The 19,239-nt window shown below is 40.1% G+C and overlaps 1 protein-coding gene across 1 annotated transcript in view; it reads right to left on the reverse strand.

Moving 5' to 3' along the window:
- LOC134798056 (uncharacterized) overlaps positions 1 to 19,239 on the reverse strand; it is a 92,421-nt gene that overhangs the window by 40,219 nt on the left and 32,963 nt on the right. The window contains exon 3 of the mRNA XM_063770383.1: positions 971 to 1,095. Coding sequence (XP_063626453.1) covers positions 971 to 1,095 — 125 coding nt within the window. The remainder of the gene's footprint in view (positions 1 to 970; positions 1,096 to 19,239) is intronic.

Here is a 19,239-nt window from a genome sequence, read left to right on the forward strand (position 1 = left end):
TTTTTAACGATCAAGTGCGTAGGTAATACAAATCAAACCAAACAATTCAATCAATCTGATTGATTGACATCTCTCTCTACTCACTATTTAATCTACAGATCTACTGAGCGAAATGAGCTAAATGAGCTAAATGAGTGATATATATCACCGCGAGCGAAAGATATGAATCACTCTTTTCAACTCAGTGAACGATTATGCGCATCTCTAGTAATAGGGTCCCGTTTTTACCCTTTGGGTACGGAACCCTAAAAAAACTTACTGACAAGCACGCATCATTTGCACACATGAATACAAAAACTCTAAATCATTACCTCCATACATTATTACAAAGGAAAATCTCTCTGAATCATCAGATTTCAATTAACCACATTTTTCAGCACTTCCGAAATCCTAATAAGAAGGGATTAAGGTCCAATTTGGAATAACCATGGTGGTTAATATGTGGTTCTTACATAAGGTCAACGGCTTGACAGTGACTTCGTCATTTTGCATTCATTGTGCGTGAGTGAGATTATGTAAGGGATAATAAAGCTCATATGGACATCGGTTCACAATGCATTTATCAAAGGAGACAATACGTAACCACTTTGAACTCTATTTCAATGAGAATAAGGTACAAACGCTGGCTGTTTGTACCTTATACCATGTACATTTTAGTTTGGAATTAAATTCTATGGGAACTAATATAATTGCACACATTAACGTTAAAAAAAGAAATCAAAGTGGCGGATATTCAAAGAAATTCGTAGGGTGATGTGACAATCATAATACCATGCCACTTCTTTATCCCAACATGATATTATATTCTGTCCCCAACGTGACCATGATAAAGTGAAGAACTGCCGGCTTAGCACGGTCGCGTTTTTATCCCTTGTCACCATGCCTGTCACGTTCTAACAAGTATGTAAGTGCGAAAGGGACGCGCATAGTGATAGTCGATAAAAATGGAACCGTGCTGAGCCCGCTGTACCTGAGCAGCGGTGGCGGGGTGTCGTCCAGCGCGCGGAGGGGGTGAGGGGGCGCGGGCGGCGCGGGAGGGGCGCGCCAGTCGCACGCGCACCGCCCCGCCTCGCCGCACTCGCGTCGCCCTCCACCCTGCGGGCAAAGAAGAACCATAGGTACATATATTCTGAAATCGCGAAGTAAGTCAAAAAACAATACAAGTAGCCAAAAATATGACATGACAACATCCTGACATGAATCTTTCTGTCTATAATTACCCCCATAGCCTTAATATTACTTCGTAAAGACGGGCCTTACGGGAGCTAAGAATGGTGCCAGTTCAGCGGTGTCACACGAATTCGAGCCAATCGTGCAGTCAAACGCCACAACGCGATTGGTTGATGAGTTCGCATCACGCGCGCGATTTGTCGCAACTAGTTGCGTTAGACTGCACGATTGGCTCGAATTCGTGAGTGACACCGCGGAACTAGCACCATTCTTAGTGCCCGTAAGGCCCGTCTTATGATTACCCCGCTTTCGAAGCACAAATGCTCCTTAATATAGGTGGCGACTACTTCTAAGGAATGAAATATTGCTAAATAATAATACTATTCATTGAATATACCTATGTATTTTATATGTGAGATTGTGTTTTGTATTTCGTTGCAAAAAATAAAATACAGGCTAATTTAAAATGAATTAATAAGTATTCAATGCGATCTCGTGCCTTAATGAACAAAATGTACAACAAAAAACATAATTAATGCATTGTAGGTATGTAATGAATACCTACTGAATAGATATTTACATTAAATAAGGAAGTACAAAAGATAAATGTATTAACATAAAATATCACAGATTATTGAACTCATCCGAAGGTTGTGCAAAAATAAACTAAAGATGTAAAGAGTCGTTATCTTAAGGAGTCATTCAGTACAGGGTGCCTAGCCAAGATGCCAATCGTTTGCGCTGCGACAGCGAAACTCTTTCTGTATCTCTATCACTCTTACATATTAGTGCGATAGAGAGACAGATAGCGCAGACGACTGGCATCTTGGCTAGGCACCCTGTAGTGAAATCTGATTTTTATTTAACAGGGATGTATTAAGCATGGCTCGGATTTTCGGAGGCAAAAGCGTACGGTCGGCGTCCCAACTTAAGTACCCACGTCGCCATATAATTGTATAGAAAAGTGGATACTTATGTTAGGGAAACCGACTGTACTTACACTACTTACCAGTACTTAAATTGCAGTACTGAAAGCTTGATTAATTGTAATTAAATTTTGACTCAAGTGTTATCGAATCGATATCGATATTTAACCAATTTCTCGTGCGCACCCGAGCTGCATACATTGCCATTGTTAGTAGCTCGGTACTACTTACATGACTGTCTTAATTATAGGGCAAGCGTGTCTTCTTTTGGGCAGTTGTAAAAGTCTGTGACAACCCTACTGTGTTCTTATGCGGTGTCAGCATTTACGCAAACATCAAAAGCGTCGGTCCACTGTTACTTTGTACACTATAATGGGGTTGTTAATAACCAGTTCTGCAAATTACGTAATATTAATACGGAAACGATTTGTCCTATGTCTACAATGACATTTCATCATGAATTGTAAGAAACCTTCATGATGAATATTAATTCGTTATTATCGTTGTGTTTATAGACTAAGAGCGAACCCCTGAATGGACATCGATTTCAAGAACAACCGAACAACAAAACCTCAGGCGACGACTATTAAACGACGTTCTAACGTCACCTGGCATTAATTTTCCCGAGGAAACGTCTGGCATTACCCTTAATCCTACACCAAACCCAGAACTCTCAAACTTACATCCTTTAAGTGGCCTGCGTTGTCTGACCTCCACTGATGAACAGCAGCCAGAGACCTGGATCCAGTAATAAGGATAATAAAGCAAACTAATACGTCAATTAACAGATCTAGAAACGATATGGATTAGATATGTCAGTGTCAAATATGACGCTTCTTCAAACAAAAACGTCACTTTTGACACGGACGTATCTTAAAGTTCGAATCGGGCCGTTACTGTCTAGTCCGAAAATCGTTGACCATTTTCCAAGTCTAGCTCTCCGTCTATTAAGAGCGTTAGCCTTTTTTCAGGGCTCACGCAGAACAGTGGATGCACGCAATGGCATAATGTAAACGCTCGAAAATTTACAGGTGTAAACTTATTTGGCTGCTATTTAACTGATCATCAGATTTAGTAAAATTTAATACCAAAAAAATCTATTTTACCACCCTAAAATCATGAATGATCACCAAAATTATAACACCATTTTAATGTGAAATGATTACCAATTTTATTACATTTTACTATCCTTTTAAAGGAAATGACACCAAACTAATCATTATTAACCCAAAAATAGTCAATGATTACCAAATTTCAAACCCTATTTTAATGTGAAATGATAACCAAATTTTTACATCTTGCTATCCTATTAAAGAAAATGACACCAAAATAATCATTGTAAACCCAAAAATAGTAAATGACCACCAAAATTAGAACTCCATTCTTATGTAAAATAATAACCAAATTTTTAAATCTTGCTATCCTATTAAAGCAAATGACTCCAAAATAATCATTGTAAACCCAAACATATTAAATGACCACCAAAATTGTAACCACATTTTAATTAAAAATGTGCAAATATTTCATATATCGTTATCCTATTAAATTAATTAATCCACTTCGTCACCTTCTTCTAGTAGCATTTTATTTCTGTAACAGTCGCAGTTCTAACCTAACCTAACCCACTTTTCTAGTAGCATTTCGTTTCTGTGTGGGTCGCAGTTCAAACCTAACCTAACCCTCTTTTCTGTACCTAAGGGTCGCAGTTCAAACCTAACCTAACCCACTATTCTAGTAGCATTTCTTTTCTGTAAGGGTCGCAGTTCAAACCTAACCTAACCCACTTTTCTAGTAGCATTTCTTTTCTGTAAGGGTCGCAGTTGAAACCTAACTTAACCCACTTTTCTAGTAGCATTTCTTTTCTGTATGGATCGCAGTTCAAACCTAACCTAACCCAATTTTCTAGTAGCATTTATTTTCTGTAAGGGTCGCAGTTCAAACCTAACCTAACCTACTTTTCTAGTAGCATTTTGTTTCTGTAAGGGTCGCAGTTCAAACCTAACCTAACCCACTTTTTAGTAGCATTTCCTTTCTGTAAGGGTCGCAGTTCTAAGCTAACCTAACCCACTTATCTGATAGCAGTTCGGTTTTGTGAGGATCGCAGTTCTTACCTAACCTAACCCACTTTTATAGAAGCATTTCGTTTCTATAAAGGTCGCAGTTCAAACCTAACCTAACCTACTTTTCTAGTAACATTTAGTTTCTGTAAGAGTCGCAGTGCTAACCTAACCCACTTAACTGATAGCAGTTCAAATCTAACCTAACCTACTTTTCTAGTAGCATTTCAGTATGCTATTAGAAAAGTAGGTTAGGTAGGTATACGGTGCGGAGTATGGGGGGTTGAGCGGGAGGGGCTAGTAATTTTGGCATCATTTTACTTGTAATATGTATAAATTTTTTGGTAATCATAGTGATTTATTTAGGTGAAAATATCGCATTAATTTGGTCTTCAAGATTTGGTGATCATTAATGATTTTTGGTGATCATTCAATATATTTGGTATTTGAATACAATTTGAAGTGCAGTCGTAATTAAAACGGTGGTACTTTTGTAATTTTCGGCCTTATTTTTTTGGTGTTCAGTAAGTTTTGACATTGGAAATGTCTTTTCGTTCGCTCCAGTATAGGGTCCGATTTCACGAAAAAGTGCGATCCCCTTATATCTCGGAAAGTTGTGACGATATGATATTAAAAATAGGCTCAAAAGACGCATAATCACGAGAGCTGTAAGGTGCAAAAATAATTAGAGGTAGAGGTAGAGGTAGAGGTAGAGGTAGAGGTAGAGGTAGAGGTAGAGGTAGAGGTAGAGGTAGAGGTAGAGGTAGAGGTAGAGGTAGAGGTAGAGGTAGAGGTAGAGGTAGAGGTAGAGGTAGAGGTAGAGGTAGAGGTAGAGGTAGAGGTAGAGGTAGAGGTAGAGGTAGAGGTAGAGGTAGAGGTAGAGGTAGAGGTAGAGGTAGAGGTAGAGGTAGAGGTAGAGGTAGAGGTAGAGGTAGAGGTAGAGGTAGAGGTAGAGGTAGAGGTAGAGGTAGAGGTAGAGGTAGAGGTAGAGGTAGAGGTAGAGGTAGAGGTAGAGGTAGAGGTAGAGGTAGAGGTAGAGGTAGAGGTAGAGGTAGAGGTAGAGGTAGAGGTAGAGGTAGAGGTAGAGGTAGAGGTAGAGGTAGAGGTAGAGGTAGAGGTAGAGGTAGAGGTAGAGGTAGAGGTAGAGGTAGAGGTAGAGGTAGAGGTAGAGGTAGAGGTAGAGGTAGAGGTAGAGGTAGAGGTAGAGGTAGAGGTAGAGGTAGAGGTAGAGGTAGAGGTAGAGGTAGAGGTAGAGGTAGAGGTAGAGGTAGAGGTAGAGGTAGAGGTAGAGGTAGAGGTAGAGGTAGAGGTAGAGGTAGAGGTAGAGGTAGAGGTAGAGGTAGAGGTAGAGGTAGAGGTAGAGGTAGAGGTAGAGGTAGAGGTAGAGGTAGAGGTAGAGGTAGAGGTAGAGGTAGAGGTAGAGGTAGAGGTAGAGGTAGAGGTAGAGGTAGAGGTAGAGGTAGAGGTAGAGGTAGAGGTAGAGGTAGAGGTAGAGGTAGAGGTAGAGGTAGAGGTACGAGGGCGGGATGATAAGTTTCCGAAACGGCACAGAAATAAGACAATATATATAAATGTTATATTTTATTTTTCAACGTAGGTCCCTTCTGAGTCCACGCACACGTTGCACACGTTGGGCCAACCCAACGTTTCTCCAAGGCTATTATCCCATTTCTAAAAAACGATTCTTCGAGTCCCTCAAAATACCTATTAACAGCTTCTATGACTTCAGAGTTCGACGAAAATTTTCGCAAGGGGCCAAATCTGGTGAATACGGGGGATGAGGTAACAATTCGTAGTGCAAATCTTCGATTTTAGCCATTGCAATTTTAGCCGTGTGAACAGGGGCGTTATCCTGATGGAGTAAAATTTTTTTCTTATTTAAATGAGGCCTTTTCTCTTTGATTGCGTTATCGAGGTTTTGTAGCAGATCAGCATAATATTGGGCGTTAATGGTTCTTCCCTTTTGAAGGTAATCCACGAAAACCAGTCCTTTGGAATCCCAAAATACGGTTGCCATTACTTTACCGGCTGACAAAACCACTTTTGCTTTCTTAGGGGCAGGTTCACCCCGATTTGTCCACTGCCTAGACTGTTCTTTTGTCTCAGGCGTGTAGTGGTGGATCCACGTCTCGTCAACCGTTATGTAGCGACGTAAAAACTCGTTAGGATTATGCCTGTACTTCTTCAAACACTCCGTCGAAACATCCTTGCGGGTTAGTTTTTGCTCGTCTGTTAAGAGACGCGGCACCCAACGAGCACAGAGCTTGTTCATTTCCAAGTGTTGGTGCAAAATGTTAAAAACACGTTCTTTTGAAATGTTTACCATCTCTGCTATTTCCACCAACTTCACACGGCGATCATCCAATACAATTTTTTTTACTTTGTTGATAATTTCCGGAGTCGTTACCTCATTGGGCCGTCCGCTGCGGGGAGCATCTGTACAGCTCTGCCGACCACGTCTGAAGTCGACAACCCAAGTGTGAACTGTGCTTAAAGAAGGCGAAGAAGATCCTAAAACGCGATCCAGTTTGGTTTTAATTTGTGTTGCAGTTTTGCCTTTCAAAACATAAAACTTAATTACCGCACGCACTTCCGATTTTTCCATTTTCACGAAAATGAATACAGTTTTTCTTTAGGTCGCTTTAATATATTATTATTTATATTATAAAAACTTGATATTGCTTCCGCATTAACGTAAAAGCCAAGAGGTTAGAATGACATTATTACTTTTTTAATTATATTTTTTTTAATCTTTCATTTCGGAGACTTACCAGCCAGCCCTCGTAGAGGTAGAGGTAGAGGTAGACGTAGAGGTAGAGGTAGAGGTAGAGGTAGAGATAGAAATAGAAATAGAAATAATTTTATTCGTGAGCACAAACACAAAATAAAAACTTATACAGAGAAACATAAAAAAGAAAAAGTGCCACGAAATGGTCTCACCTCAGGATGTTGCTGGCGGCTGCTAGCAAATAGCTGATGCTGAACCCTGGCAGTACCTAGTGGAGCTCGGGTTTAATACAACATAAGCACACGCTGTTTTGGTCATCCGACTCGTCTTGATGAGCACTTAGGAGAGTAGTACCCAAGATAGAGCTGATGCTGAACCCTGGTAGTACCTATTGGAACTCAGGTTTGGTGCAACATAGACAAACGCTGTTATGGTCATCTCTCGTCGCGTCAAACTGCTGTCAAGAAAATTTCATATCTTGCAGCAAATGGGCCGCTGCCGATCAAGACTCGAGTGACGATAACGGCGATGTGGCTACCACTTCTCGAGTTGACTACGGATTTGGCGTGTAATAATTTTCTTGTACTTTGAACAGGGTGATTTCGGGGTCGTGGAGCAAGAGAGCCAGACATCATACAGAATCCAAAGATGAGCCTAATGATGTTGTTAATTATTGTTTATCACCAATAATGATGATTATTTTCCAGATGACAAGTAGGAAAAAACATTTTTGCATACAATTTGGTGACCCTACTCAATGTGACGTCTTGTCGCTTCTTTGTCGCTTTCCATACAGCGTATGTCAAAAGTCATAGGGTGACCATAATTACTTAGTATAACATTAATTTTACTTGAAAAATAAGAATAATGCAAGTAATTATCTTTTAATCAAATACTACCGTATGATAATGTGGATCATTTATAGAGTCAGAAAAAGTGGTTCTGGATCACGACCCCGAAATCCCCCTGTATATCCTGCTTATTAATCGAAAAATGAAATATGTACCTATACTTATGCGCCACGGCGACAGTTATTCAAACTTCGATACGCGTGTGGAAATTTTGCAATTTGTTTGTTTACATGCGTTATGTCCAGGATACTTGTGTTAATCAAAGAATAAAATAATTATCAGGGGTCATCCATTAATTACATCACACGTTTAGGGGGAGGGAGGGGGTCAAGAAAATGTGACATATTGTGACATGGGGGAGGGGTCAAAAAACCTAGAAATTCGTGTGACGTAATTAATGGATGACCCCTCATTCAACGTTGTAGTTTTATTTTGTAACTTTTTCCTTATCCAGACTTTCTCGTCGCTCAGCGACAATATTTTTTCGAATTCCGTAGATTCATTTCCAATGTGCTCGATAGTCGTGTGAGGCACGAAATCTGTGAATTTTTTTGGTAAGCATGATTTTTTTATTTAGGGCACCAAAGTATTTTTTGGTGGTCATTATATTTGTAGCCCACTTATTTTAATTAAAGGATATGAATTCCATCTGGATTCGATGTGGATCGAATCTGTCAGTGTCAAAAGTGACGTTTCCTCAACCAAAAACGTCACTATGAAGTATTTGAACAAATTAAATTATTTTTCAGAAAATATTGGCCAGGGGGCGCCACAAGCCTTCAGTAGGAAGTGCATATACTTGGAAAATTTGACTAATGTCGCTGTGGCCCGGTGGCCGAGTGGTTCAGGCACCTGCCGCGATAGCAGAGGACGCTGGTTCGATTCCAGCCTGGGGCACTGGAGGCCTTGGTCACTTTTTCTTAGTATATGACATTTATTTCAGTTCAAAAACGTCACTTTTTACAATGGCAGATCCAATCCATATCTAATCCAGACCCAATTCATATTATGTAATGTATTTTTTATGCAATTTTGTATAATATTTTATCTACACACATATCATAAACTCTCTATGATACCTTCAAAATCCGTAAATAATGGCCCACATTACGATAAACTGTTTTGTTACAGCAAATTTCTTATCTGTGAAAATGTGGTAATAGCTTCATTACTATATCAAAATCGATTTGGTAATGACATTCAAATTTCGAACATCTCTGGAAAAAAAGGCAATTTGATTTGACCCCTATTCTAATATCAGTCGAGATGACGTTTTATTCGAAATCAAATGACAATTGCATACAATATTGACAAATCTCGCTTGTAAGTTGGTATCGGACGATATGGTAATCGACCCCGACTCTAGTTTGTCTTTGAATTAAAAAAAAAAACTACGGATGCGTGACATGCGTGAAAAAAGTTTTCATTTGCCGCCATTTGACGTACAGTTTATCTTTTAATTAGTTTGTAAGTAAAAAATAATTTGTTTTGTTGTTTTTAAAGTAACTATAACAAAAGTTTCGTGTAAAATGTACGATAAAGATATTTCGGAGACGCCATCTCATATCCGCGAGTTCCGCCAGAGAGGAAAGTGCCCCAATGTCGGCTGTAATATGAGGTTAGTGAATATATCATAGAAAGTTTATAATATGTGTGTAGATAAAGCAGTGTATGTAACTGTACATAATTAGGCATTAAAACACTCGTGTGATACTATTATGAAACTCATTTCATTCGTTTCATAAACCCACACTCGTATTTTAATGCCTTTCATTATGTAGCAGTCACATAAACTACTATTACGACAGTCGGTATCGTAATAGGTATTCATTAAAAACCGGCCAAGTGCGAGTCGGACTAGCGCACGAAAAACGGCGTTCAATACAAAAAAAACACGTTTGTTGTATGGGAGCCCCACTTAAATATTTACCTATTATATTGTTTTTAGTATTTATTGTTATAGCGGCAACAGAAATACATCATCTGTGAAAAGTTCAACTGCCTAGCTATCACGGTTCATGAGATACAGCCTGGTGACAGACAGACAGACGGGCGGACGGACAGACGGACAGCGGAGTCTTAGTAATAGGGTCCCGTTTTTACCCTTTGGGTACGGAGTACGTACGGAACCCTAAAAACCATTTCATGTGCTTACATCTCGGTCTCTAAATATTTGATCATACGACACAGTACTCAACTAAAGGTTGCTTGTTTTTATAACAGACAGGAAAAATAAATTTTGACGAGCATTTAATCTAATTTCGGAGCTGTGCACAAATCATGCGAGGTGTTTTCGGCAAATTTTTGATCCCCCCTCCCCCATGGTGATATTTGGTGAGATTCTTGATTACCCCCCTCCCCCACATAACCTCACGTGTATTTTTTTGAATTTTTTTATATGATCGTTCAAGGCCACGCGCTCAAAATTTCGTAAAATAGACTCGCTATTTTGATTTCAAGTCCGAAGTGAAGATTTATGTTTAAAGAAACCGAGAGAAAGTACGTTCCTACTCATGTGGTACGTATTTTTTTAGTTTCGTTCACTGTAGAAAAATACACATGAGGTCTCCTTATACCCCCCTCCCCCAACGTGATCTGTCGTGATTTTTTCGTGACCCCCACCCCTCCTATCGAACCTAGCGTGATTTGTGCATAAGCCCTTATGTAAATTAGCGTCGTAATCACGTTTTTCTCACACTTATTATTTTTGTCGTAAGAATAATAATAGTATTTTGTATACTTTACATATGAGTAGTCTCCTGAAAAAAAGGAACCTAAGGGCCACTTGCACCATTCACTAACCCGGGGTTAACCGGTTGAACCTGGAGTTACCATGGTTACCAGTACAATTAAGGCCAGTAACGCGTTTATTTATAGCCGCGTATCCATTAGAGGCAGCCTCGGGTCGAGCAGCCTTAACTTGAAGCAAACAGCCTCAGTTTGAGGCTGCTCGCTCTGAGGCAAAGGCTCGAGGCACGTTGTGATCAGCTCGAGGCGAATCGCCTCAGCTGCGGATCAAGCTGAGGCGATTCGATTAGTTTAAAGCCAAAACGCGTCGATCGTCTCCATCAAATGCACGGCTCGGACTGAGGCTCCTTTGAGCACGGTAAAAATACCGACAAAATATGGCTCGGCTCGCGGCCACGAATTTGCTTCGTGTCGCGGCGAGCCTCAGGTTGAGCAAGCGTCTCCACTTGCGCACTTGCGCGGCCTCGGGGCGAGGCAGCCGCTCGACCCGAGGCTGCCTCTAATGGATACGCAACTTAAGACTATTCATAAACGCGTTACTGGCCTGAAATAGCTATGAATCGTTCGTTAAACCAAGAAAAATCTGCAGCGATTTTGATAACATTTATTTATTTATTTATTTAAACTTTATTGCACAGTAAAAATTGTACAAAAGGCGAACTTAAGGCGAGTGTAAGTGTTATTTATACGTCATAATTTCATAGAAGTGTCACGTTTAAAATAATACTTAGGTACACTGCGTGTGCTATCAAAATCGTTACAGACTTTTCTTGGTCTAACTCTAACTCCATTAGTATTAGGTTGCATTCATTCAATAGAAGATCCACAATTAGACAGGCGTATTCGGAATAAATAAATAATAAACAGAAATCATAATCCATTAAATTTTTCGCTTATTACCCAGCGTAATGCAAGGTCCTAAATAAGGCAATGCAATTTAATCATCTTGATCTACACCAACAATGTTACGCAAAGATGAACTTAAACGTCAGATGTGTTATTTGAGTGTTGCCATCCTGAATAGCATTTAAAAAAAAAGTTAAAACCCAAGTGTGAGTCGTCGAATTTAAACTGTGTTGTGAGACATACTAACATTGAATAATTTTACGGTTTAGACTCACTTGTTTTTAGTCACTCGCGCGACAAGTGAGTCTAAACTGTAAAATTATTCAAAGTGTGAGTCGGACTCGCCCACCGAGGGTTCCGCACTTTTTAGTATTTGTTGTTATAGCGGCAACAGAAATAAATAATCTGTGAAAGTTTCAACTGTCTAGCTATCACGGTTCATGAGATACAGCCTGGTGACAGACAGACGGACAGTGGAGTCTTAGTAATAGTTTTTACCCTTTGGGTACGGAACCCTAAAAACGAAAATATAACCGATATTAACAGTTTTATGGGTCATTTGCAATTTTTTTGTAGGTACCTGAGTCTAATTTTCTTAATTTTCTAAGTTTCGTTACGGATGTTAGCTATACAAATATTTTCGTTACGAAACTGAGAATGTTAAGAAAAACCGGACAAGTGCGAGTCGGACTCGCCCACCGAGGGTTCCGTGCTTTTTAGTATTTGTTGTTATAGCGGCAACAGAAATACATCATCTGTGAAAATTTCAACTGTCTAGCTATCACGATTCATGAGATACAGCCTGGTGACAGACGGACGGACGGACGGACATCGGAGTCTTAGTAATAGGGTCCCGTTTTTACCCTTTGGGTACGGAACCCTAAAAATTAGACAAAGGTACAAAAAAATTGCAAATGACCCTTATCCCACCTGACTGTATGGCCAGATTGGCCAGCCTAGTCGGTAGTGGCCGGGCTAATGAAGCCAATGGTGCCGGGTTCAAATCCTGGTATAAGGTTATTTGTGTGATGAGCATAGATTATACATATAATAGTCCTGCTCCTGAGTCATGGGTATTTTCTATATATTAGGATTCCGTACCCAAAGGGTAAAACGGGACCCTATTACTAAGACTCCGCTGTCCGTCCGTCCGTCCGTCCGTCTGTCACCAGGCTGTATCTCGCGAACCGTAATAGCTAGACAGTTGAAATTTTCACAGATGATGTATTTCTGTTGCCACTATAACAACAAATACTAAAAATAGAATAAAATAAAGATTTAAGTGAGGCTCCCATACAACAAACGTGATTTTTGATCGAAGTTAAGCAACGTCGGGCGGGGTCAGGACTTGGATGGGTGACCGTTTTTTTTTGCCGTTATTTGCATTATGGTACGGAACCCTTCGTACGCGAGTTCGACTCGCACTTACCCGGTTTTTTAGGTATATATAATATGTATATTCGTTGTATAAGTACCGATAACAAACAATAATATTTTTCATTCAATCGTTCACTTGAGCCAATTCGTGCGTGAATTTTTAATATCCCTATATAAATGAATTACATGAACAGTTAAATAAGAAACTTATACAAGTTATACATAATAATAATCGATATTGCTAATGATTTAGTATTTTATATTGCAATTTCAAAGTAGCATATAGAAAATTTTGTAATTATTTCATCAATCCTTACCGTTTTCCGAAATGTTATGGATTAGTTTATATTAAAGTATTAATCGTTGTTTTCACAAGTCGTTAGTGCGCACCCGAGTTGCATACATCGTCTTTGTTAGTAGCTCGGTACTACTTACAGGAGTTACAGGGTTTGAACATGCCTAAGGGTAATGGAAAGATTCGCACGCTTTTGGTAAGCTGAGGTAGCTCAATAGGTGTTCCAAATGGTCGCGATTACGAGTCTTGCCGGAAGCGGTGAATTTTTTCATTTTTAGGGTTCCTTCCCAAAGGGTAAAAACGGGATCCTATTACTAAAGGCCTGCGCAAACCGGCGGAGCGCAGCGCAGATCACTTTAAAATTATCAATGTATTTTCTTCCCTATTTCAATTACCTTCAGGTATAAATTTAAATGCTTTGAGACCAACCTCGGAGCATCACGGAGGATTGTTACTCCGCGGCATCGAGGAGCACGCTAGGGGATACCGCGGCGGTAGGCGCCGGCATGCCGCGGCATCCCCCGGCATGCGCCGAGGCCTCCCGAGTGCGCCGGAGTAGCACCGGGACGACGGGGGAAAACTCGTGGACACTAGTCACTAATCCCTTGTGATAGAGTACACGTGGCGGCATGCCGCGGCATCGCCCGGCCTGCGCCGATGTGCTCCCTGGTGCGTCGGCCGCCAGCGCTCGGGCTGGCGGGCGCTCGCGGTATCGCGGAGGATTTTACCTCGCCGGTGTGCGCTGCGCGGCGTAAATCCTCCTCGGTGATCTGCGCTGCGCTCCGTCGGTTTGCGCTGGCCTTAAGACTACGCTGTCCGTCTGTCCTTCTGTCTGCCGTCTGTCTGTCACCAGGCTGTAACTCATGAACCGTGATAGATAGTTTCTTTAAATATGCTAGCTCTTGCCGCCCAGACGTCAAAACTTGCCAAGAAAAAGGCATGAAACATCCTTGTCTAAAATAAGATGAATCTAACAAAGGCGCATAAAACATAGCTTTGTTTCCCCAGATAACATCGTGTTCATTTAAATAACGATCCGACGTAAAGTCTATTTCTTTGTGTTCCGCCAATCAGAGTACCATGCGTGAACACTGTTTTACAATGTTTTACATACGACTGGAGTTACCGCAAAATGGGGTGAGTAGGCGCAAAACTGACATTCAAACCTCGATAACATGTTATTTTTACATATGCAAACTGAATGGTGTATATAATAAGTGTTCCGGACGTTTGTATTTTAGTTTTAATTTTATTTTGGGTAGTTCCATTTCATAAGTTTGACGATAAACAGGAAAACCCACCTCACCCGTAGGCCCTCGTATTTGGGGTGAGTTGGGTTTTCATACAAAGGTGATTTTGGAAGATTGTAGGATCGATTTTTTTTTATTATGAGTATTACTGTAGCTCCATTTTAAATTGGAATACATTATTTTTGGAGCAGTAGCCTTAAAAACCCATCTCACGCCCCTTTCAACCGTTCTCTCCCCATTCATAACCCAACTCTCCCCGCGAATCCTACTCACCCCATTTTACGGTACTACACTTTGTAAACCTAGTGTTGGTAGCCACTCGAGTCTTTTGCGTGTATTTTACGAGGCTCTGCGCCTTACGGATGACTCTCGTTAGACCGGGCCGTGTCCGGGCCGGAGCTTCCGGCGCTTATGCTATGACATGACAATGACAGGTATTCATGTGATGCTTTCCATAGAAAACGACACGGCCCGGCCTAACGTGAGTAGTTAACGTGAGTTACGTGAGTAGTCCCGAGTCCAGTTGTTTGTACATTTGATGTCAGAGTGTGGTGGTGTAGGCACAGAATAAATAATAGTACTAGGTACTTACAGAAGACTCACTCTCTAACAAAACGTTTCTCTTACGATCAGCACAGATATGGCCGCTAGGTGGCGACAGCGCCACGCGCGGCTTGTGGCTTTCCCCAAAATTGGGGCGGAACGGATGTACTTTTAGCTACCTGTAGAAAAGCGACGAAATCGCGGAGTGAGCCACGCCTGGTGTAGGTAACAATAATCGACAAATTTCTATCAAAATATGACGTTTAAGTACACTGTATACAGCAAAAGATAACAATTCACGCAATCACATAATTATTATTTCTGAATTCAATAGGTACCGTAAAATGGGGTGAGTAGGGTCAAAACTGAAATTCAAACCTCGATAACATTTTATTTTTACATATGAAAACTGAATGGTGTATATAATAAGTGTTCTGGACGGACGTTTGTATTTTAGTTTTTATTTTATTTTGGGTAGTTCCATTTCATAACTTTGACGATAAAGAGGAAAACCCACCTCACCCTGTAGTGCCTCGTATTTGGGGTGAGAGGGGTTTTCATACAAAGGTGATTTTGGAAGATTGTTGGATAGTTTTTTTTTTATTATGCGTATTACTATAGCTCCATTTTAAATTGGAATACATTATTTTTGTAGCAGTAGCCTTAAAATCCCTTCTCACCCCCCTCTCAAACCTTCTCTCCCCATTCATAATCCACCTCTCCCCGCGAAACCTTCTCACCCCGTTTTACAGTACTTCCTATGACACATGCCTTTTTTAGGGTTCCGTACCCAAAGGGTAAAACGGGACCCTATTACTAAGACTTCGCTGTCCGTCCGTCCGTCCGTCCGTCCGTCTGTCACCAGGCTGTATCTCACGAACCGTGATAGCTAGACAGTTTAAATTTTCACAGATGATGTATTTCTGTTGCCGCTATAACAACAAATACTAAAAACAGAATAAAATAAAGATTTAAATGGGGCTCCCATACAACAAACGTGATTTTTGACCAAAGTTAAGCAACGTCGGGAGTGGTCAGTATTTGGATGGGTGACCGTTTTTTCTTTTTGCTTTTTTTTGTTTTTGTTTTTTTTGCATTATGGTACGGAACCCTTCGTGCGCGAGTCCGACTCGCACTTGCCCGGTTTTTGTGATAAGGTTTACCGATGGACTATAACAGCAGAATGCGGACAATTTATCGCAAAAATTAATATTGTATGGAACATGATACAATTTTTTCAACAATCTTGAACTGCAGTTTTTGAGTATAATTTGGAAATTTTATAAAGATACTGTGTAGTCTGTGTACATAATATAAGTTTAATAAATCTTGTCCTATTTTGAGATATAAATGATTTGTCCGATCACTGGTGTCGGCGATGGTACAGATGTAGTACATAATTATTTTCCATCGTATTTTCACGGAAACGCACGAACATGTCTTGCTGTTTCAGTCGGTCTCGCTACAAAAAATACTGACATTGATTGAACTAGCATGACAAATACGAACGTTTCCGAGAAAATACGATGGAAAACAATTATGCACTACAGGCTGTACATTGTATATATATGGTGCAGAGTTAGCTGACGGACTCTAGGCTGTCCTTTGGGCTCAGTGTCTAAAGCGGTATTCAGACGGGACTGATCAAATCGGTCGATTTGATCAGAAATGAAATTGGCGTCAATCTCCAATTTTAAATTTATGGTGATATTAGAGCCCTCTAGATTGAAAAAATGCCCCAGAACGAAAATACTGGCCTCACAAATTGGTATTCTTGCGTCCGCACCTCATTTTATCGGTAATATCGGTCATTATCGGCGGTTGATACCGGCGAGCCAAATTGGCATTTGCATCCGCACGTCTTGATTCGATCGGCCAATTTAATCAGATTGGCAAAAAATTTACTAGTCTGGATACGCCTTTAGCTGACGGACTCTAGGCTGTCTTTTGGGCTCAATGTCTAATTCTAGTATTAGTATAAGTCCGGCCGCACACACGCAATTGTCGCGCGCGCGGCCGAGCGCATCGCCCTCGGCCCACTTGCACGTGTTAAGTAATATGTTAAGACTACGGGCGACATTCCTTCTCTAAAAATATCTACTTGATTTGATGTTGAAGTCAATTTTTAGGGTTCCGTACCCAAAGGGTAAAACGGGACCCTATTACTAAGACTCCGCTGTCCGTCCGTCCGTCTGTCACCAGGCTGTATCTCACGAACCGTGATAGCTAGACAGTTCAAATTTTCACAGATGATGTATTTCTGTTGCCGCTATAACAACAAATACTAAAAAGTACGGAACCCTCGGTGGGCGAGTCCGGCTCGCACTTGTCCGGTTTTTTTTTTATACAACGTCAGTGGCAAACAAGCATAGGTACCTACATGTTTTCGTGATTTTTTTTCGATCTTGCCAAATCTTATAAGGTTTTAAGTGGAGTCTGCCCTTGCAAATATAGGTGAGTTTTTCATGCCATTTGACCTTGTTTAAAACGTATAACAATTTCACATAAAAACTACAATTTTGTTTTAAGGGGCCCACAGATTATCAGTTCGCCGGACGATATAGGTAAGCGTGTCAGTTGTTCGGAACTGTCACCTTTTACGATTAACTGACAGGCTGATATCGTCCGGCGAACTGGTAATCTGCGGGCCCCTTTAACCTTCTTAAATTTTCCAAGTAGAGAGCAAGATCAACTTGTAGTATGTAGTTGATATCTGATCAAACAAAATCACAAATAGTTCAATATACTTCAGAACAGCTCCAATCCCACGCTCGAGTGCGTAACCCAATATTGACCGATCAAAATACTGTTTGTTCTTCTGATTGTGCGGAATTGTGCAAACATTTGGATCATGCAAACATACCTGCAAGGTACAGTCAGCAAATCTATTAGCTTGGCACCCCTGCACACATTTATATGCCGAGGTGCTAAACTAATAGTTTTACTGACTTTACATGCACCAGAGCAAAAAAACTCAATAAAAGCAATAATGCAAAAATAAAATTACTTCATTAATGTCATAAGGCATTTTCTAGAGCCACTGTTTTCCTCCAAAAGGTCATCCGACATCCAATATCAGATCGGACAATGTGAGAGCGCTTTAATTAGATCTTCTAATCACTACATCTTATAAAACAAAGTCCCCCGCCGCGTCTGTCTGTTTGTGAGTGTGTATGTTTGTTCGCGATAAACTCAAAAACTACTGAACGGATTTTCATGCGGTTTTCACGTATCAATAGAGTGGTTTGCGAGGAAGGTTTAGGTGTATAATTTGTTAACCCGTGCGAAGCATTACGGAAACGGCTCACGCAATATAAAAGGGCCTTAATGGCTACCAATCTAGGCCACGAACCATTTGAACAATGACAGTTATAAAATTAATAAAAGATGAATATGTGATTCTTCATTCTAATCATATATCACAAAGTGTTCAGTTTATTCGTTATTCATTATGTCATTAATTTAACGCTGGTGGCAAAAGAGCATATGTCCCACCTTAAGATAAGAAACTATAGTAGCCTATGGACCGTGAAAGATGGAGAAAATTTCTCTGAAATCGTGCATATTAGACGATTTACAGCTTGGCAAAAATGAGTAGAAACTAAAAAGTGGCAACACTGTAGTGTCGTCCCATTCAAACCAATTTATATAAGAAAACGGGACGACACTACAGTGTTGCCACTTTTTAATTTCTACTCTTTTTTGCCAAGGGGCTGTCCATAAATTACGTCATCGATTTTTGACGATTTTGGACCCCCCCCCCTTATAATCATCCAAAAATCATGCATCAAATGACCCCATTTCCTCCTACTTCATGCTACCGTCATCCGATATCCAGACCCCCCCCCCCTAATTTGAAATGACGTAATTTATGAATAGCCCCCAAGCTGTAGGTGTAAGAATTTCACGTTGCAATAAAAGGGATTACTTAACGGTTAATTCAGAATTTCATGTTAAAAGAAATATTTTACAATAAAGAAGAATGAATACGGGTGAATTTGTATTTCTATTTGGATTTTAATTCAAAATTACTTGTTTTAATTTCCAAAGTTAAATTTTTAGTTTCCACAAAATTGTCGGATATATTAGGAAAATTTCACAGATAACAAGGGAGACTAAGTTTTAGAAATGAAAAATATCGTTTCCTATTAAAAAAAATGAGAAATTTTCGAAATTTTTTCAACTGAAAATTTTACAACTGTTGAAACTTCCCTGCACATTATTAGTGTTGTCGAAACGACAAGCAAGGACCAAGTCATTTTTAAACACTTTAACACTTGTACAGTTGACATTTTAACTCGTTTGCATGAATAATCTTCGAGATCTTCCAAAATTATGAAATGTTGATTTATTATTATGTGCGATATGTTGCGGGCACGCAACAAGATAGATCGCTTGCAGATTTAGATTCGTTAATGATACGCCAAAAGCGGAGAATGGTCCTAATA

This window comes from Cydia splendana, chromosome 16, assembly GCF_910591565.1.
Source record: "Cydia splendana chromosome 16, ilCydSple1.2, whole genome shotgun sequence".
In the NCBI taxonomy this organism is placed as follows: Eukaryota; Metazoa; Arthropoda; class Insecta; order Lepidoptera; family Tortricidae; genus Cydia; species Cydia splendana.